At 43.4% G+C, this 21,359-nt stretch overlaps 2 protein-coding genes across 2 annotated transcripts; both read left to right on the forward strand.

Annotated features, from left to right (window-relative positions):
• Positions 1 to 1,015: 1,015 nt before the first annotated feature.
• On the forward strand, positions 1,016 to 6,592 carry fan1 (FANCD2 and FANCI associated nuclease 1; the record flags this gene model as incomplete). The annotated part of the gene is made up of 13 exons (XM_079163598.1): positions 1,016 to 2,162; positions 2,238 to 2,378; positions 3,068 to 3,269; positions 3,353 to 3,586; positions 3,664 to 3,795; positions 3,881 to 3,989; positions 4,101 to 4,220; positions 4,344 to 4,508; positions 4,619 to 4,781; positions 4,852 to 4,955; positions 5,045 to 5,239; positions 5,495 to 5,623; positions 5,771 to 6,592. The coding sequence occupies 13 exons, from the start codon at positions 1,016 to 1,018 to the stop codon at positions 5,906 to 5,908; spliced, it is 2,979 nt and encodes a 992-aa protein (XP_079019724.1). The 3' UTR covers positions 5,909 to 6,592.
• Positions 6,593 to 6,974: 382 nt separating this feature from the next.
• On the forward strand, positions 6,975 to 20,129 carry LOC306698446 (disintegrin and metalloproteinase domain-containing protein 10-like). Its single transcript, XM_079162747.1, has 16 exons — positions 6,975 to 7,105; positions 9,218 to 9,368; positions 10,700 to 10,818; positions 10,922 to 11,080; positions 11,599 to 11,693; positions 12,780 to 12,929; positions 13,030 to 13,122; positions 13,205 to 13,388; positions 14,066 to 14,229; positions 14,343 to 14,526; positions 15,148 to 15,298; positions 15,416 to 15,599; positions 15,698 to 15,806; positions 15,938 to 16,158; positions 16,255 to 16,381; positions 17,181 to 20,129. The coding sequence occupies exons 1-16, from the start codon at positions 7,039 to 7,041 to the stop codon at positions 17,366 to 17,368; spliced, it is 2,346 nt and encodes a 781-aa protein (XP_079018873.1). The 5' UTR covers positions 6,975 to 7,038; the 3' UTR covers positions 17,369 to 20,129.
• The last annotated feature ends 1,230 nt before the right edge of the window (positions 20,130 to 21,359 follow it).

Consider the following 21,359-nt stretch of genomic DNA (forward strand, 5'->3'; position numbering starts at 1 on the left):
GAAGCAAATATTATCCCGCTGCTGCATTCACATCGACCTTGATTTGAAGCATCGAGACTGCACCATGCTGACATCCAGCTTGTGGGCTGATGTTGTACCAGAGGAGCACATCCAGCATTGTCTACAGCTCTGTTATCGCAAGCCGAATAGGCCCACATGCATTACTATTACATGTTTACCCACATCCATACACAGACAATCCTACGTGCCACTTACCAACATCAGTGCTGTCGGCGGCCCTCCTTGTAAAATGCCCGTGTGCTGATCACATCAGATTGCTCTCCGGAATGGTGATTTTTGAATAAAAGCCGCACAGCAGCCCAGGAACCTGTGTAGAAAATACGCCCCCCATCATGTGCTCACTGCTCTGTCCCTCAACAAATAAAACAGAGGCATAATAAACACATGTAGTCAAACACACGCCTTACTAATTGACCCATATCATTTCAGTTTAAAACACGTATATAAGCTAATAGTAATGTCTTATTTAACAGTGTACTGAAGGTGCCATTTATGTAAAAGAGGATGGTAAATAGTTTGCATTATATTCACATTGACTTTCATATAAAAAAATATATATGCAAAAAACATATATTCTACATCAAGTACAATATTTTTTTAATTTATTTTAACTTGTTTTTTTGCGAAATATCGATGAAGTTGGGATCGATTAGTACACCCTAAAAGGCATTCTGCGCTCTGCTGGTTGAGCCTGAGAGGCGGGATCCTTATTATCAAACACTGCAGCTCTTCTCCCGGTATGTTGTCTTGTGTTTTAAATTGACAGTCTTTAAATTAATGCTTTGGGCGTTTTTCCAATACATGTGTGAAGCACCAAAAACTACAAATGTGTGACAGTTTAAAAGTGTCTCTTTCTGAGCTAAGTTAGCCAAATAGATCCGTAGCATTGTCTGTCCATCGACACTGTCCACACCGCTAATTCTCCTCAAAGTATGCGCCAAAGAAAAGCTTCTAAAACACAGAAAGGTTTGCATTTACCACTTCCGCCTGCATCATGACCGAGAGAGCCAACAAAGACAAACTCAGACGTAGTTTGTCGTTGTCCAAGAGTAAGAAGAAAGGCAGCGTCAAAGCTGGGACATCTCCAATCACCTCGTTCTTCAGCAGCCAGCCTCCACCTAAGCTGGCCTGCCCCCTGTGTGGCCAGTTTGTACCAAGATTCAAGATCAATGAGCACATTGATTTGCAATGTCAGAACTTTGAGAGAGGAGACAGCAGTGCCGCCTCAGCAAGTAATAGTGTTGTGCCAAGCAACCAGCTGTCACCCACAAGGAATCCCCCAAAGTCCCCAGAGCCGGATCCAGAGAAGGAAGAAGATGTCAAAGAGACAAGGACCAGCCCGTATTTCAAAAAGAATAACTCCCAGCAGGCACCACGGGAGGTGAAGAGTAAAAGTGTGGTCAGGACGATTGACCTGGGAAGTCTCTCCTCCAAGTTATCTAGGATAGGTCATAAGGTACCCGAGAGGACACAGACGGAGGATAATGCACCAATGTGTCCTGAAAAGAAGATACATTCTTCTGAGACACTCGGGAGCTCACAGAAAGAAAATCTTCAGAGTCTAGAAGACAACAAAGATTGTGTGACAGTCATTGACCTTACAGAAACTAGTGCCGATACTCCAACTGCACTGGAACATCCATCATGTTCAGATAAAGGACGTAATCTCGAACAGAAAGCATCGAAATCAGACACTGTCCCAAAACGGGTTGCTCCAAAGCGGCACTCTTCTTCCTCCAAACTCTCAAAGAGAAAGAAGGAAACAACTTCCACTGGCAAGGTGTCTGATTTCAGAAAGAAAGCCAAATATGAGGGTAGCAGCAGGGAGCCAGATGAGGTGTTATCTAGTGACAGTATAGCAGACACAACTGAGGTACCTTCTACCAGTACTTGTGACGGCCCTTTGAGTTCAGAGGAAACATGTGAGGAAAGTGCTGCAGCGATTAATCGTGATTCACAGGCCGAGTCTGGTCCTGAGAACGCCGCTACTAGTGACCAGGAGAGCTCTCAGCCCACACGGCTTCCCTACTACCTCCGTAACTTCAGGACTGTCCTTCAAGCCGTCCTGGAGAATGAGGACGACAGGTCGTTGTTCAACCAGGATGACATGTCGCTCGTGCATGCATTTGAGAAACTCTCAGGTATGCGTATACATCGCTCATTCATTGTTATTGAATGTATGGTCTTATCACTCACGTGTATGTTTCCTCTCAAAGTCATGGGGCAGAAGCTGTATGTGAGACTCTTTCAGAGGAAACTGAAGTGGCTCCAAGTAGATAAACTGGATTATGAAGAGATAAGCACTGCTCTGGGACCTGTGGCTCAGGAGTTGGTTCGAGGTGGTTTCCTACAGACAGGTAAATAAGCCCTCATATATTTTGACATTTTGAGAGCATCTTTGGGGAAATTAGCACAAACCTCTGCAATTATTTGCATATGTATAATTATGCTGTTAATGTGTTGGTAACATCTTTACACTTTTAGCTACGAAACACAATAACATCTTGTTTGAATGATGGAAATCTGTCTCCACTTCCTAACACTTTTTCATCCCCCTGATTTGTAACTGCTGGTCCTTAAAGGTTGTACACATCGTAGGGAGAGAAGAGCTGTCCTCGCCCAAAGAAAATCTCCACAAAGAAAGACACAAAAGGACGAATTGTCTTTAAATCTTGTTTTCCAGAGATGTGCTCATATTCTTTGGGGGAAATAAGTGATTCAGCATAAAGAAAGAATAAACTGACTAAGACCAAAACAAGCAGGTAGTCGACTGACTGCCCAAGAGGGGGCAGCCCTGAGCTCTATTCTGCACAAAAACCTCCACTGCTTAGACAATAATTGGAATTTTTTTATCCTGGCATTTATACATCAGTTGGTCTCCATGTGCCATGTTGCTTTTGACTAATACTTTGTATTGTACCAATCATTTTTGTAAAATTGTATAATAAGGAATGTAAATCATCCGGCTGAAAGACCACATCACCCAAAAAATGCGTATTTTCTGTCTCTTGTTCATCCCCTCCTGTGCTATCCTTGTTTATCAAAGAGAGTGATCTTCAGGATGTGGGGGAGGCTCTGGATCTCCTGCCTGCTCCTGAACTCAAAGCTCTGGCTAAGACTTTCCATCTGGGCAGTTCTGGGACTCAGAAACAGCAGCTAGTGGACGGACTTCTCCGTCTGAGCAGACAAAAGTGCCTCTTCTCTCTGACTCCTGCTCGGGCCAACATCGGGGCTGTCATCCTCAAAAGGTGAGAAGATCAAATCCTTTGTGCTCATTCGCAGCGCTCGTATCGCAGTAATGAGCTCACCCCTGTGCTCTCGAACCGTAAAGGGCGAAGCAGCTTGCGAGTTCCTGTGTGCGCCTGTGTCGTGGTCCTCGAGCTGTCTTTTCTCGGATCCTTCTCCTCTTCTCTCTGACGGACACCATGGAGGAAGAGGAGATGGCGGCTGGTGGGCAGAGCCAGCTCTTCACCATCCTGCTGGTTAACTCGGGACGCCTGGCCTTCCCCGACTACACGGTGCAGCGGAGAGCCAAAGTGTTCCAGGACAGAGACGATCTTATCAGGTCTGGCAAAAGAGTTAAATGGAGTTATATATCTACGCAGGATAGCCAGGAATAAACACTAATGACTCCGTCTACAGGTATGAAGCATCCATGCGAGCTCTGCAAGAGGTAGTCTCAGCTATGCAGGGAGGCCAGTGGGAAGAAGCCATGGAGCTTTACACTGCTGCCAAAAGTGTCTGGCAGGAGCTGAGGAAAAACCATGACCTCAGGTGACATAACTATTTATTTTCTTCCATCTAGAACAGAGATACAGAGTCCCTAGATGTTGTTTAATGTTGACATTGTGTTGGATAGTCACCAGGAGGAGCTGCCTGTTTTCCTGCGCAGCTTCACCACGGGATGGGCTTACACTCGGATCTTATCCAGAGGGGTGGAGATCTTGCAGAGGCTACGTCATTACGAGGTTTTCTGACCTTATCACACTTGCACTCTGACGGAAATTCAAGTACTTATGAAGGTAAAGTTGTGTAAACAGTGCTTTAAAAGATGTTGTGGGTCTACTTCTGTGTTACAGGAAGCAGTAGAGGAGCTGCGGTCTTTACTGTTGCAGTTTGTTTACTGTCCGGACAGCCGAGGGCGATGGTGGGACAGACTGGCACTGAACCTTCACCAGCACCTAAAGAAACCCGAGCAAGTGAGCACCAGTGTCTGTGGTTACATTCACCCCTGTAAGACCATTTGTTTCCCTTTGTGTGACAGTGAGCTTAGCAACAGCTGTCGTGTTTTCATCTATTTAATGTGTCCCCGTTGCTCCCAGGCTATTTGCGCTATCAGAGATGGGCTATCGGACCCTCTGGTGCGAACCGGACATAAACTTTCTCTTCACCAGAGAGCCGTTAGGATGAAAGAGTCGGCCAGCTTGAAGAAGTATCGCCTTCAACTCGAAGACCTGCCCACTATCCAAGTCCAAGATGTCCCGCATGTGAGTGCAGCACAATATGTCAGTATTTGGGTTCCTAGGAAAAAGTGGTAATTGTTCGGTGTATGTAAAATAGTAGATAAATGAGTTAATGTTTGTACTTTTGTCTACAGGTGACCATCCGGGGACAGCTGTTCCCTCATGAGGGGGGCATGGGGAAATCCAAGTTTCTTTTACCAGCACATGGTGAAGGGGAAGAGAGCTCTGAGGCCACTGTGATATGCTCTGTGGAAGAGCTGTCTTTAGCACATTACCACCAACAAGGCTTTGACCAAGGTATGCAGCTTTGATTCACCTATTAAAGATATTTCGATATCCGTTTAACACCTCGTTGTTGATGTGATAGGGATCCATGGAGAGGGCTCAACATTCTCAACATTGTTTGCTCTTCTGCTTTGGGACATCATTTTTATGGAGGGTATTCCAGATGTTTTCAGGAATCCGTATCAGGTGAAGTAAGCTCTGCCTTTATAATGCTTGTGGGATTTCTGTGCGTCTACTTAATACTAGTGGAGCTCATCCTCCTTTTCTTCTCACAGACATGTCCGCTGGATCTTTACACCGACTGTTTCTATGAGAACAGAAAAGAGGCGATTGACTCTCGTGTGCAGTTACTCAGTGAGTCATCAGTGGAGACTCTGCATGACTTGTTGGGAGATGTTTGGACCTCCCAGGAGGGTAAAGTGTGCTCACTGGTCAGCTGGGAGCGTTTCTCATCCCTTCAACAGGCACAGGTATTTACTGTCACTGTAAATATACACTCAGTGGCCACTTTATTAGGGACACCTGTAAAATAAAAAGCAATTCAATGCAACAGCAAGGGGGGGAATGAATATTAGAAACACATTTCAATACGTTACAACACCACCACTAATTACAACCTCAGTAATAAACGTTACAGCACATTATAGTTTATAGAACTGTTACAGGTCTTTGTCTACATGTGTTACAGTGGGTACTAACATGGTGCTGATATACTCTATTTGCAGTCCCTCGTGTCATGCCTGGGTGGAGCTTTCTTAGGAGGGATAATAAAGCGAATGTCCAAAGACTACAGACATTGCCGTGGAGGTTTGCCCGATCTGGTGGTGTGGAACACCTCAAACAACACCTACAAGGTGAGATCACATCCTATTCTGGCTCTTTGAACTAGACATCTTCCTGTGCGTGTGGATTTATAAACTCCGTGGTACCTGATTGAAGTCTGGTCACATGGGGGTGTACTGCATTTGTGCAATGTGACAACGGGTGTCTTGTTGTCGTAGCTGGTAGAGGTGAAGGGGCCCACCGACCGGCTTTCCCAGAAACAACAAATATGGCTGGAGGCGCTGCAGAAGCTGGGGGCTGATGTGGAAGTGTGTCACGTGACGGCGACCGGAGCCAGAGGAGCTCGTCTTGAATAAACAGACACGGAAGAAGTGACTGATAAGACGTTGCTGCTAATTCACCGGTGTGGTCCAAAACGAAAACACCAGCAGATAGAAACAAAAGTAAAGATCTGGGAAGCTTTTCTGATTTTGGTCATTTAGAACATGTTTACATCAAAAACTCTTATCTTCCATAAATCACAAATGTAATCCTATTTGAGTATAGGAGGGAGAGGTGCATCCTGAGATGAAGATCAGGAATACAGATAATCAGAGCGGATACATGACCCCAAAGTGATAGCGTTTCCTTTTCTTTGGCAGCGCTATATTCTCAGGATCTCAGGTTTCCAAGCAACGAAGACTCATATTTCAGTTGGCTGCTTATGAATTGTATGACAGCTCTACAAGTTTGTAATGCAAGTAATACTATGATACTATGGCTTTAAATATGCTGCTCTGCCACTACTCTACCAGAGAATGGAGATAATAGGGATGCAATCAATGATTTAATTGCTGTTTGTTCTCTCCTTTAGCATTTGGTCTGTACATTTCAGAAAAGTGTGAGAATTACAATTCCCTAGAGCCAAAGTTGTCATCATCACGTTGCTTGTTTGGTGCGAAACAACAGTCCAAAAAACCCAAATTATTCAGCTTACTACAACAGCCGTCACATTGGACAAAGACAGGCAGCAGCACATCCTCACAGTTAAGAAGCTGGAACTTGGGAATGTTTTGGCTTTTATTCTTATTTTTAAAAAGGCAAAAACAAATTAATTAAAAAGATAAATAAATTAAAATGCAATGGTATTAACTGTCACTGAACTGTCTTGAAATGTAAAATGTAAATGTTCACTCTGAAATATTAAAAGAAAATTTTGATATAATTTTCTAATGGTCCTGTCATGTTGGGGTGAAAGCTGTATACATTACATTAGATTACATTACATTACACTGTGATGGACGCAGACCTGGATCATGGATGCATTTGGGGGGGAAGGGATGCCAAAAGCTGCCGTGCGTCTGACGTCATGACGCAGGAGAGAGAGAGAAAGAGGGAGAGAGAGAGAGAGAGAGGAGGCGATGAGAGGAAGGTGCAATAAACACACAGGGCGTCTGCGCCTATCGAAGTAGGACAATAAAGTGAAAACGGTATCAATGTTCTAACAATGGATTTGTCAGACATGCTTCATCTTAAAGTTTTCCTTGTCGTGTATTTACTGAACCACACCCAAGGTGAGTGAGGCGTGTCATGGAGAAAACGTTACAAGTTGTGTTGAATCCATGAAGCTAAGAGAAAGGCTGCTAGCCCGTTAGCTAGCAGGAGGATCACCAGGGCCTGCTTGTTATGAAGAGGACTGCACCCTTTTTGCCGTATTACTTCTAGCTAAATAAATGACACACAGAGTAAAAAGCTGACTTGGATTCGTGCAGTTGACTGAAATAAACCGATATTGATGTGTTATTTATGCGTGTTGTCACCGTTTTTATTGTCAGGTTTGGCTCGGTTTTGTTGTTATCGTAGCGAATAGCGCCGACAGCCATTGTTATGGGAAGATGGAGATGCCGACTGGGTCAACGAGCCGTTAGCCTTATGCTAACTGACGCTTTAGCCGCTAACGTTGCGTCAAAAATAATACACGTAGCCGTTCTGTTACCTGTGCCAGGGTTTACAATGTATATCACTGACAAGTGGTCAGGTTTGTTTCTGCTTTGGGACTGGTCAGTGCTGTATCTGTATGCTAATGTCGTAATGTAATGTAACGGTATTGTCTGGATTCAGTATCTTATTTTGAAAAGCATTTGTCTGTGTGATTTTTATTTTGAAAACGAAATTGCCACTCTGTGAAATGCTGTATTGACTTGTGATGAACCCAACATTTCCTTATGGCATCACATGCATCATATACTGGTAAAATAGTTTAACAGTGAAATACAATTAGCTGCATATGACTTCTATGAACATGTCAAACAGTTGTAGGGTCCATATTTATGTTATATAAATATAAATATTTTACATCTCATACTGGTTCCCTTGTCAAAGTAGCAGACTCAACTTTCTCACTTAATAGGGCCACCTAGTATTTTTTAAATGTGAATGATTTGTTTGATCAAAGACATGCCTACTTAATGCTTATTATCTTATCTTTTGTAGGCCTTGAGTAATTAACATATTTCAGAATATTCATGGCCTTCTCTTCTCATAGTCACCCCAATGAAAAATTTAATGTTGGCACCTAAATATTTCATACTTCACATGAACAGAGAAGTAGCTGAAGTCTGGTCGGTCTACTTACGATGTTTCTTGCATAGTTACCCTGAATCCTATAATTTATGGCTCTCTAGTCAGGCATAATTACCTGTCAGACAGTACTAATTACATATGTTGTATTTACTGAAAAAACTTTCTCTTGGTTTAAATATGAAGTAAAAAAAGAACAGATCTCAAAGACTTGCCAGTATGCTCAGTTTACTGTCTTAACTTTAAAAACAAAAACACTTTGTGAGTGGATTAAATGGCCTCAACAAAATGACTGTTTGTCTGCTTTTGTGTGTGTGAAGCAGTTGGTGAAATGGGTGGAATCTCTTTCCTTTCGAGCTCACCACCCACTCTTCTGGTGGCGAAATAATAATACTGTGACGCTGGAGGCTGTCGTTAAGCACAGCTCCAAAACTGGCATCCAGTTGACTTATAGCATATTTAGCTGCATTTTACAACACAGACCATACAGGTTTGCTGTCAGTCTCCATCATTTTATTCCTGCCTGTCAAACACATGTCCCAATTTGATGGGCACTTCAAAATATCCTAATTAAAGTCCATGCCTCAGTTACTTACTATAAAACGAAGCTGTTATACTTTGATGTCACCTTAAAGACTGAAATACCATCTACGCTTGAAATATATTGACTAACAAACAAAACTAGCATTTCAGGTTGTCTGCCATCAGCTAGAAATAGTCGATGTGATAGATCCAGTGTGGTATCAAGGCTGTTACAAACCATACTTTGGTCTTCCATTTTCACCTTTTTCTCTTAAGATTTCATTAAACTTACTTTTTTTCTTTTTACATTCGGTAGTGTACAATTTTATATTTATATTTCTATGTTACCTTTTTATAAGCTTTAATTTTATTTCTGCGTAATGAGCCGTCAGGCGCATCTATATTCACGTTATGTTGGCCATTTACATATTGTACATAAATATACAACCCAGAATAAATGACAGAGATTATATACACCTAGGATGGCTGTGTTATTTACTTTGATTCTATCAGGATATGCTTTTCAAGTTAATGTATTTTCCTTGTTCTTGCTGAGTTCTTGTTCCTCTGTTCCTTTTACACAGGACACTATAGGAATCCCCTGAACAAGTACATCCGTCACTATGAAGGCCTGTCCTACGACACAGAGCTTGTGCACAGCAACCATCAGCGGGCCAAGAGGGCGATCTCGCATGAAGACAAGTTCCTTCATTTAGATTTTCACGCCCATGGAAGGTTTGTCAATTTGTCTCTCTGTCTATTTGTAATGTCTCCTCAGTTGTGATGATTTCCTGCTCTTCTTTGTCTTACGACACAGTAAACTGATTATTATTTGTTCTTGGGACTCTTGGTTGGACAAAACAAGCAATTTAAAGACACAACTTTGCCCAAACAATGAATTGATTCATTGATAATAAAAATGATTGTTAGTCGCTGCCCTGGTTTGGGTTTGTTCTGATACTCTTGTCACAGTGTAAATACATGCAGGTGAGGTAGAAACTGTTACTGCGTTGGTGTGTGTGTGTTAGTTAGCCCTGTGAGGGATCAGGTGTTTCCAGGGTGTCTCTGTACACCTGATACCTGGGTGGGAACCCCTTCTAGCTAAAGAAGATGGATGAATGGACACACACAGTCTGTGTCATGCTACTTCATCCAGCGTTTTGAAGAGGTGGTGTTGTTTGATAGAAAGTGTCCACACTCTCCACGACAAAGTCAGGACCATCTGGCTGGGAGCTTGGCAAAGGCTGTCCATCGTCCTGCCGGCTGTTCCCAAACTCTGACGCTGCTCAATAGAGAAGAGAACGATGAGAGCCGAGCAAACAAACACGGGGAAGGAAGATGTCTGTTCCTTTTATAAAAAGCAGGAATATGTCGGCTTCTTTTCCTTTTTGAATTCACGGCAACGCTCGAGATACAACTCAAATTCCTACATTTGCAGCACCCCATTAGCGAAGTCATAACAGAAAACAATCGTGGTACAAACGGTTCTCAACATGTACCAGATTCCTGCGCAATCAAGTGAAGTTTGACCCTCACTTTCTGATCCTAATACTACAAAGACCTCTGTTCTCTCACGGCCAATTTAACTGCCGTGTCCGACCCACAGAACAGTAGCTTACACACAATAAGAGCAGTGTGTAGTTGTTACATGAAACCCAAGATTTACTCTGGCATCTTTGTTTCCCTTCCATATATTTGTTAAACCAAAAAAAAAAGCACCATTGTTTCAAGATGTCCTCATTTTCTGTTCCCTCTCTTACAAGATAAGACTTCGGTTTCCCCTCTGCAACCGAAACCGCTTAGACTTTTTCTCTCTGCCAAACTATTACCTTCCTTTCACTTTTTTCCCCTTTCATTTCCTTTTTCTATTTTCTCAAACACCGGGGGAGTATTCCTTACCTACAAAAGTAGTGCCAAATTCAGATCCACACCCAAACCCATTGGCTCGCGCTGTGTGACATGAATAGTATCAGCAGATGGTTTTGGAAACAAACTTCTCGCAATATAGATAACACCGTTGCCCCACGTTGTAATCTTTGTCATCAAATTCCTTTCTTTGATTTCAGGCATTTTAATTTACGAATGAAGAGAGATACAACCTTGTTTTCCCAAGATTTGAAGGTAGACGTTTCAGGAGACGAGGTTCCATTCGATACCTCTCACATCTACACCGGAGAAATCTACGGTAAGACGGCCCTTTCTCGTTATAACATACCTGTATTAATGCATCGCTGCTCGATCTAGTGTGAATCCTCTGACATCTATACCGCTGTACTTTGGGTTCCCAGGTGAGAAAGGTACCCTGACTCACGGCTCCATTGTGGACGGTAAGTTCGAGGGCTTCATTCAGAGCTACCATGGCTCCTACTACGTGGAGCCTGCTGAGAGATACCTGCAGGGCAAAGACGTGCCCTTCCACTCAGTCATCTATCACGAAGACGACATACGTGAGTCCCCGGCAACTTTCAGCTACACAAACACTTTGACACGCTGTGATCGTCGCGTATGTGTAATCGGATGCACGCATTTATAAATGTGTGATCGGGGAAGTGTACGGTTAGACTGGTGTGATCGGCCCCCAGGGAGCAGAGATACCTGGGCTGCTTGTTGGCTGAGTAACAGGATCTTTCTCCCGGGCTGCTGGCTCATTTTAGCAGCCTTCCCAATGTTGATACTGATAGTGAGCACCAAGCGTACTTCACTACACTGGCAACCCCTAATTTCAATTGATCTGTGTACACACTGAATGTGGCTGAGGGGCAAATTAAACCGAAATGTGAGAGGAATCGCTAATGAGAGCGACAAGGAAGTAGCAGCTCACATAGCAAGGCTAGGCTCAAGTGGCGCGTAAGTACATCCATTAGCCGATCATGAAAAGCGCCAGAAATAGAGAGACTCAGGGGGTTAAGCAGCTAACATTGTCTCCCGTAATCCTAACTGTGTTGTGTCTGCCTCTCTCGCTCAGACTACCCGCACAAGTACGGCCCAGAGGGAGGCTGCGCTGATAGCTCAGTGTTTGAGAGGATGAAGAAGTACCAAGTCTCAGCAGAGCCGCCCAAGGTGAACATCACCACACACCACAGTGAACCCTCACCGTGTCTATTAAAGAGATGGTTTGGTTTTTGGGGGAAATGTACACTTTTCTATCTTAGTCGGGGTTAGAGATACGCTCGGAAGCCTTTTTAAGTCTCCGTGTGCCTGTTGAGGTTCTATTTACTGGTGAGACTAGCCGGTCTCAGCTCAATTGATGGATCGTCTGCGTGATTAATTAGTAGCTCATCACAATAGCATGGGGAAAAAAACACTATATTCTATTTTTCTCGCCAACGCTTTCATTTTCAAATTAAAATTCGATACAAGTACAGCTGCATCGCAAGTGCATTGGTCCATGCTGCTGTCTGAGAAATGAATTCAATGTTGAAATGACAAAAGCTGCAGTTCCTCAAACGGCCTCCTGAGGCCGTCTCCAAGGCGACTCAGTCTCTATAGACGGGGAGTTTTAGGAATGCCGACAGCCGAATCCCCTTTGAGCTTCACAGCAGCTCTTCAGAAAGCTGTGGGTGACGTGTCTGTGGTGTTCCACAGAGAGGAAGGGAATCTGAGGGTTGATAAATTATACATTTACATACTATTAATGTATACATAATAGCATGTTATTTATTTAAACCGGTCACAAGTTTCACGTTGTATTTATTTTCTTTTGAGAGGAGTTGTTACTGAATCCCCAAAGATTCCTGTCAACAACTATATGAACACATATTCAGTCTACTGCACAATAACAAAAGATTTTTCTAATCCAAACAAAGTTGGATCTCAGAAATGAAATATGTCGTTTATCAATTTGTACCCCGTGAACCAGAGATACAAATATTATGATTTGTTATATAAATATGTATTAAAGTTTCTTTCCAATAAATGTCCCCCAAAGCATTCCTTTTATGGGACACTTGGTGCGCTCTTATTTTGACTATTTCTTCCTTTCTCAACCATATTCTTGTATGCAACATAGATAGCACAGCAACAGAGGTGCAGTTCATGAACATACTGCAGCCTAAAAATACCGGACATTATTTATTTAGCCTCTGTTTGGTTGAAAATGCTGTATATACATATATGTTTTATTTAACTCTCATCTCCTCACACCAGGAGCTCCACACCGAGGCGGGCTTTAATGACCCCGTGCTGCTGAGGAAGAAGAGGATGGCCCAGGTTGAGAAAAACACCTGCCAGCTGTTCATTCAGACCGACCACCTCTTCTTCAAGTACTACAAGACCAGAGAGGCTGTCATTGCTCAGGTACTACTCAGTCCCAGTGGGAGGTGGACAGAACACAGTAGAGTATAGTGAAGCACACGGGTAGTTGAAGCTTTTTTTGTTGTTGTCACGACCCCTTCAGATCTCCAGTCATGTCAAGGCCATCGATGCCATCTACCAGGGCACAGACTTCATGGGCATTCGCAACATCAGCTTCATGGTGAAACGGATCAGGGTACGTCTTGTGCTGGTTTTAAAGGCTGTGTGGGTTTTACATTTCTTCCCTCTGAACTCGTTGTCATCGTCCTCTTGTACAGATAAACACCACCAGCGACGAGAGGGACCGGTCCAACCCGTTCCGCTTTGCCAACATCGGCGTGGAGAAGTTCCTGGAGCTGAACTCGGAGCAGAACCATGACGACTACTGCCTGGCTTATGTTTTCACCGACAGAGACTTTGATGACGGGGTGTTGGGCTTGGCCTGGGTGGGAGCCCCTTCAGGTACTGAAAGACTGTCATTGGTGGTCAGAAACTAAATATTCTGTGCTTTTCTAAAAAGCATTATACAGAGTTTAACGTAATGTAGAATATTCTTTGTATTTGGGAGGAGGCACATTATCGTAAGGGACACACAGTGTCTTAGTGATTATGAGATTATTCTAGCAAAGCAGCCGTGATTTACAGCTTAAGTTAATTGTGATTCATTTGGATTACACAACAAGGAAGTGTTTGTGGTATTTGGTTTTGCAAATGCGGATTGATTCAGACTGTAGTGAGAACCAAATGCAGCTTTAAAATATCAACTCAGACAATAAGCAGATGTAATGATTCCCAAAGGTTTTCATGATGGCCCTGGCCATATATTTATTGCACTCTGTAACTGTTACTACATTCTTAATTTGAAGTTTTAAAGGAAGATGTTGCACTGTTGAAATCTTTAATTTACTGTGGAAGGTTACGTGTCCTCCGCCTGCGATGACGCACAATTTTAATTTACCATCTTCTGTAAACATGTTGATGAATCCCGCTCATTATGTTTTGAAGTAAGACATTATGTCATCTCGAAATTAATGAAAAAAACTGTCACAGCATGAATCAGATTCTCCCTCTTTAATGAGAAACATTCTGCATGTTTTGTAGCTGTGGTTTAAAATACATTTCCAACTTTCATTTTGCAGGGAGCTCCGGAGGCATCTGTGAAAAAAGCAAGCTGTACTCAGACGGGAAAAAGAAGTCTCTCAACACCGGAATCATCACTGTACAGAACTATGCCTCCCACGTACCTCCAAAAGTCTCCCATATCACTTTTGCGCATGAAGTAGGACACAACTTTGGCTCCCCGGTGAGTTACTTAGACGTGCCACATTAATGCACGGTGAGAATGAATTCGGCTCCCACACTTTGTACCCGTCTTCCTTTAACTTGTGAGTATTCGTTTTTCTCTCTCATTCTCAGCACGACTCTGGATCCGAGTGCACCCCGGGAGAATCCAAGAGCCAAGACAAGAAGGAGAAGGGCAATTACATCATGTATGCAAGAGCTACGTCGGGCGACAAGCTCAACAACAACAAGTTCTCCATCTGTAGCGTGCGCAACATCAGCCAGGTGCTGGAGAAGAAGAGAAGCAACTGTTTTGTCGGTGCGTTTCACTGTTTTCATCTTAACGGTCCAACTTGAGGTTTTGTAAATTCAAACCACGACATTATTCTGATTCTGATGAGTGTGACATTTGAACCCCCCGTGCCCATATTAGTGATTTTATTCAGGCTGCCTGAGAGGCAGCAGCATGTTGACTGGTATCAGCTTTGAAAAGCAGTCTTGGCATTCATTCAGTGCTATTTTTACTGACAGTATTTGGCAATTTCTTTGTGATGTTTCACACTTATTTAAAAGCTTAATCTATTTTGCACATGCTGTTAGAAGCCCCATGCCTACATATGACTGGGAAATTATTAGATTTTGGTGTAAGCTTCCAAAACTGTCTTGGTTCTCCCGAACTGTTTTAGCTTTCTGGCCTTTTCTCGCACAAACTGACGAGGAGTGTCTGTTTGAGTTCCGTGTTGCATTTGGTTTCTCTCAGGGGTGAAGGCTGTGATTTTGTTCATTGCAGCACCAAATTCTCTTCAGAACAATATTTGTTTTCATAGTAAACGTCTGATTTCTCGTACACGTTTAGCCTTCAGTACAAGAAGTCAAAATATGAAACATATTCCAGTTTTTGGGGACCAGACTCGATGTTTATCTCTCCTTCCCGAAACAGAGTCTGGTCAGCCCATCTGTGGTAACGGCCTGGTGGAGCCGGGAGAGGAGTGTGACTGTGGCTACAGTGATCAGTGCAGAGACCAGTGCTGCTACGACGCCAACCAGCCTGACAACAAGAAGTGCAAACTAAAGCCCAACAAAGTCTGCAGGTAGACGTGGATGTTGTCTATGTGGTTTTGTTTGCCTGAGCATTTTCAGGTCTCATAAGGAAGATCTTGCAGCTCATTTGTGATAGTTCTTGACCAAACTCCTCTCTGTCCCACCAGTCCCAGCCAGGGTCCTTGTTGCACTTTCGAGTGCTCCTACAAGGGTCGCAACGAGAAGTGCAGAGAGGAGTCGGAGTGCGCTCACCAGGGCATGTGCAACGGAGTCGCTTCCCAGTGCCCCACGTCTGAGCCCAAGGCCAACTTCACCGCCTGCCACGGAGAGACTCAAGTCTGCCTCAACGGGGTAAGACTTCACACCTGGAAGAGCTGGTTGTTATAGCGACTTAATATTCGCACCAGTCGGCGTCTGATCTCGCCTGTCCTCGTGCTCCTCCCCCGCAGGGCTGCTCCGGCTCCATCTGTGAGAAGTACGGACTCGAGGCCTGCACCTGTGCCAGCCTCGATGGCAAGGACGAGACCGAGCTTTGCCATGTGTGCTGCATGGAGAAGAGTGAGTCATTTACCTTCTCTTTTTTTTTTTTTTCTGCCTTGAGAACTATTTTCTTTCTAAATATAACGTGCCTGAGACTTCATCTCTTTCCTTTTTGAGTTGTGTTGACTGTCTGTGATCCGTCTCCGCAGTGAATCCCAACACATGCAGCAGCACAGGATCGGAGGGTCTGGCTCGTTTCTTCAATAAGAAGGTGACCACGCTGCCAGCCGGCTCGCCGTGCAACGACTTCAAAGGCTACTGTGACGTGTTCATGAAGTGCCGTCTGGTGGACGCGGACGGACCGCTGGCCAGGCTGAAGAAGGCCATCTTCAACCCAGAGCTCTATGAAAACATTGCGGAGTGGATTGTGGTATGTATCACCTTCCTGATTCTGATTGGATGATTAGTCGTGAGGTCTTTTTGTTCTTTTGACCGTGTTTGATTTGTGCTTCATTCTCTTCTCTAGGCCCATTGGTGGGCAGTGCTATTGATGGGCATTGCCCTCATCATGCTCATGGCTGGCTTCATTAAGATCTGTAGTGTGCATACACCGAGCAGCAACCCCAAACTTCCTCCTCCCAAACCACTTCCAGGTGAGTCCAGAGATTTACAAAGAAAGTTGACTTTGATTGACACGGTTTACCACCTGACTGACAAACCATGTGTTTGAAGTCCTGTTGTTAACATGCCTCAATAAATAGAAACATGAGGCAAAATTACAGTCAAGCTTACCAGGTTTCACACCAATTTGCAATTTAAATTCTTGGGTTTGGTACAAACACTTTTAAATGAACAGACGTTGAGTTTCGTGAGTTTCTGGTTAACATGTGAAAACCACAAGCTGTGTTTGGGCTTATCTCAGAGGAACGATGACAAGTGTGAGAGAAACCAGTGGTCCTGGGTCACACTGTGAGACAAGACGAGAGCCAACCGGACCATTTAGAGCTTCAGCAACCAAAAGAAGGCTATTTATAAATTGTGATGGAGTCTGATATTTAGGACCAAAGTACCACTGCTGCTGTGCACAATTGCATTTCACGTTCCAAAGGGGGCGGCGCCGTGGCGACACTTGGGAGCGGTGCAGAGGAATGACTCAAGTTGATGACGTGTGTGCTTGAAACCCTTTTCTTCAGTTGTAATTCTACGATTCACCACGCTCCAAAAATGCCTCGAACTTGATCTCGTACAGTCTGACACAGACTGGAACCACAATTTTGTTAGACCCATCTCTCACAGCGTGACATGCGATGAACTTGCGACATAGTTGTTATTGCAGTGTAGGCATCAGTAGCAGAGTGTCAGTAGGAGCGATTTTGTTTTGGAGGAAAACCCCACAATCTGTCTAATAACGAGCTCAAATAACTGCCTTTTTTTTTTTTTTACCCCTGACAGGCACTTTGAAGAGGCGGCGAGCGCAGCAGCAGGCTAACTCCCAGGTGCAGAACCAGTCTCAGCACCCGCATGCCCACCAGCACGGCGGCCAGCGGCAGCCCCAGAGGCAGCCTCAGCGGCAGGCGCAGCCCCAGAGGCACCACCGTCAGCCCCGGGAGAACTATCAGATGGGCCAGATGAGACGCTGAGACACCTACATCCCGCCCCCCTCTCCCCCGCCCCCCTCCCCCCCGAATGCCTTGGCTCCTCCTTGTGCCTACAGTGGGAAACAAAAAGCGTCACTCCATCCAAAGAAAAGCCTGACATGGTTGTTAGTCGTCATCATATCCTCCATTTACAGACAAAGCGGATGCGTGAAAAAGAGAAAACACTATCTAGCAACTCGATTTGGCTCTTCGTGGAGTGGACTCAGCCATCAGCCATTTCCAATGCAGTGCGATCTAGCATCTTTTTCCACCATTTCTGTTTCTTTTTTGAAGGAGTGCCAAGGAGTTAAGGATCATGTGTAGCTTTAGTACATTCTGTGATGTGTGTGTTCGTTTTTTTTTTTTTGTTCTATTGCAACGTCTTCTTGAGCGACACGCCCGTGGCTGCTGGTGAATTGTTCCGTGATTTTTTTATTTTTTTTTTTCGCCATTCTAGCCGGGAACGAGAGACACTCGGTGGGGATTTGCGGCACTTTTGTGATTCACACATGTCAAGCGGCAAAAGACACAGGCTCCGGTCTCTCGTGCAGACCGTCTTCTGCATGTGACTGTACATATTTAGTGTATCATAAGTGAAAACAAACTATTTCTTCTACTGTAAATCTGTAATTCTTCACTTTTTTTCTTTTATTTTTTCGGTTAGTGCTCTCAGGACTCTTAACACATAATTGAAGGACTGGTGGTTGTGATGAGTTCCTTGGACGTTGCAGTTGAGGATTTGGCGCCATCAAGTTCTCTGCGCAGTCGTCCTATCAGGTGGATCTCTTTCACTTTCGTTAGATTTGCTAGATTTCGAATTTGAACAACAAGGTCACCATATCCCACTTTTCAGGCCTTCTTCGTTCAAGGTCCATTTTTCATCTTTTTTGTTTTTTATTGTCTTGCTAACATGTTTTTCTTAAGTTGTGTAACAAGCTAGATGAGGTCATGGAAACAGAAAGGGAAGATCACCTAGTTTGGGACACCTTTTTATTGTCTTAAGAATGAAAAACCACTAACTGAAGCTGAGGATGATTCTACCTGTTCACATATGAAGACGAGGGAGCGTTGAAGGCGGCTGTGGCTTAGTTTAGAAGTGAGAGTGTATCATGTTACAGAGTTAGTTTACATGAGTGTGGAAATAAACTTAAAAATGACTCCGGTGTGGATGTACAAAAAAAAAAAAAGTAAGATTAAATCATTCTATTATTCTTCAGATAGCGAATCTAAGAACTTTTCAATGTGGGCATGCGGACACATTTATTAAATGTGACTATTAATTGACAAAGGTCTGTAATATTTGTATGTCACACAACACTATTTACTTTGACAGCTATTAATGTTAGTCTTAAAACAAGTGGAAGGAGCAGCGTAACGCAGCTGTCGCACTATTCACACATGTCCTCAGTGTGTTCACTAGTTTCACAAGAGACAAAGCTGCTGTTTTTATTTTATTATTTTAAACTCACCAGTTATCTCCCGGTCAGATTTCATCACGGACGAAATCCCCTGAAGAGCGCATGAGTGCAGGCCTCAGTGTGAGTTAACGTCAGAGTGACATACACGTGTACAGCTGATCTTTTTCCACGCAGGTTTTTATAAAAGTCCAGTAGACACTCGTTAAGTTTCTGAAGCCACTTTTAAAGGAAGAAATAAAGGAGGACGTGATTGTTTGACCTCGGATGTTTTCTTCCTCCCCTTGCTGCAACACGGCATGAGGGGTGATAACACAAACGTGATAACACGAACCATAATCCGGTCATGATGCAAGCATTTCACCCACCAATAGGTTTTGGGGGAAGTGGGTGAAAAGTTTGGCACAGCATTATATATTCAGCAAAGTACATTTTGTGCTCTGATTTTATTTTATTCTGGCATTTTTTAATTTATTTTTTGAAAGCATGCAATACTATTCACACCTAATATCTCACAGCACAGTGCTGGTGGTCGTAATAATCACACCTGTGCTCTGGAGGGGATATGAGAAACAACGTGTCTCACGGCTAATGGTTTATTTCACACGGCAGATGAATTAGGCAGGTCGGCGGTCGCTATAACGTCTCATTTCTGTACAAAATGGAGCTCTTTTTAAATTCCGTCTTCTAGGCTGGATCACGCCCGCTTAAGCCTCGAGAATTTACATGTAAACTTGTACAGTACTTCGAAAATTTGCATTTCATTTGAAAATGGAAAAATTACATTTTGATACATCCGTTTCATTTTTTGTATTCTAATTCCAGAGTAAGTTGTTCAAATATGTGACAAACCTTCCTCTCCTCTAAGTTATTTATGTTCTTATATGTGCTAGTTGAACTCTGCTTCTGATACTTTTCTCCACCGTCATCAAAGGTAAAAACAATTCAGGGTGATGGAGTTAATGTTACATTCTCATTTTTGTCTCTGTTCTCCTGTGGCATGGTTTGGGGTAGAAGAGCAGAAGAATAATGCCTGTAAATTTACTTTCTTTTTAATTTCGTAGTCTTGGTAAAGTTTTTAGATAAACGTGCACTGAAAATGTCCAAATTGAGTTGAAAATGTTGTAGGTGATGTAGGCCGAAAGAACACAAGATTAAAAAGTAATACTACTGTCTGATTTTAATGTTCACTGTGTTTTATACAGTATCGGAAATTTTTGTTCACTTTGAACATTTTTACTAAAAAAAAATTTCAAATTGTATTGTGCAAAGAGATGTAATTTTTGGAGTACTTGAAATGCATTAATTAAAAGACTCGTTCAAAATAAAATAGACCCCTGTTTACTGTCTGTGACGCGTGCTCTCTTTTTCTAATCCTCTTCTTTAATGTTGTACTACAACTACAAGGATGGGACGGGTCCCATTTATTGCGTCCATGTTCTTTTATCCTTTTTTTAATTCTGCATGATAAGGATGTGTGGTGTTTACAAAAAAGAAGAGACTTTAGGATGGATTTGATTGTATTCAGGTGAACTGATGTGACAGAGAAAACACAAGAAATGTAACATCTGCTTGTTGATGTGCCTCTCCTCTAGTGGTGGGCCTAAGTAGCTGTGTCCTGAATTTGGTAACTTCCTACATATTGTCAACTAAAGCTGCTCACTCAGCGGTTTGCAGTAGAGGGGCGTCCACAGCAGAGGGAGCAGCTGTTTGATCAGATGCTGAAGTGTTGGGAGCTTTTGCATCCTGTGAGTCACCAGCATCAACACCACAGAGCCACACACCGCTTCTCGTCGCCTCTATTTCCATCAAAGAGCACTTCAGTTATCATGTACTACTTCAACTGAGGAACTGCAAATATTGTGCATGTTCAGCCATGCTTTATTTATGTGAGTAAAGTGGGCCGAAGGAATTTCATGCAGCTGCTCAAGACATTTTTTTCCTCAGTCTATGTGTTTGTTACATACTTTATTTACTCGTTGCTTAAACATAGTGATGACTTTCTCCTCACGAGTGTGTTTGATGATGCAACAACCAGAGGAAAGCACGCATTAGCACATGCAGTGGAATGTGGCCTGCTATTGATTTTCAATGTGGATTCTCAGCTGCAGCCGCTGGTTGTGACATGAACAGTCACCCACAACGAGTTCAGGCTCAATATTTTCTATGTCATGCAGGCGGTGAGTTGAATTTAAGATTTAAATTGTTATTACTGATGCTGTAGTTCACTTTCTCACAGCTCTCTGCAAACTGACGTCACTCACACACAATTCCCCCGCAGAGTGAACGACGTTACTGGTCAATGTTCTACATTGAGAGTTTCAGCTCTGTGCAAGGAGCTGACGCCACAGCCGGTGAGCGAGCAGCACCGTTTGTCTCTCCTGTCAGTGACAAAGCATGATTGTAATAGTGGCACCGGCCTGCTCAGTGTCACCCAGGCTGAACTGAGTGGCAGCTGACCCCGAGCACTACGAAATACGAAATGGAAATACAATATGACTCCCAGTTCATTGTGCAGTATCAGATAATGGCCAGAGATTAGATTAGATTTTAAAGGCGTGGATTCAGTTTGTGTAATC

The sequence above is a fragment of the Pholis gunnellus genome (assembly GCF_910591455.1).
Source record: "Pholis gunnellus genome assembly, chromosome: 7".
NCBI classification, from domain to species: Eukaryota; Metazoa; Chordata; class Actinopteri; order Perciformes; family Pholidae; genus Pholis; species Pholis gunnellus.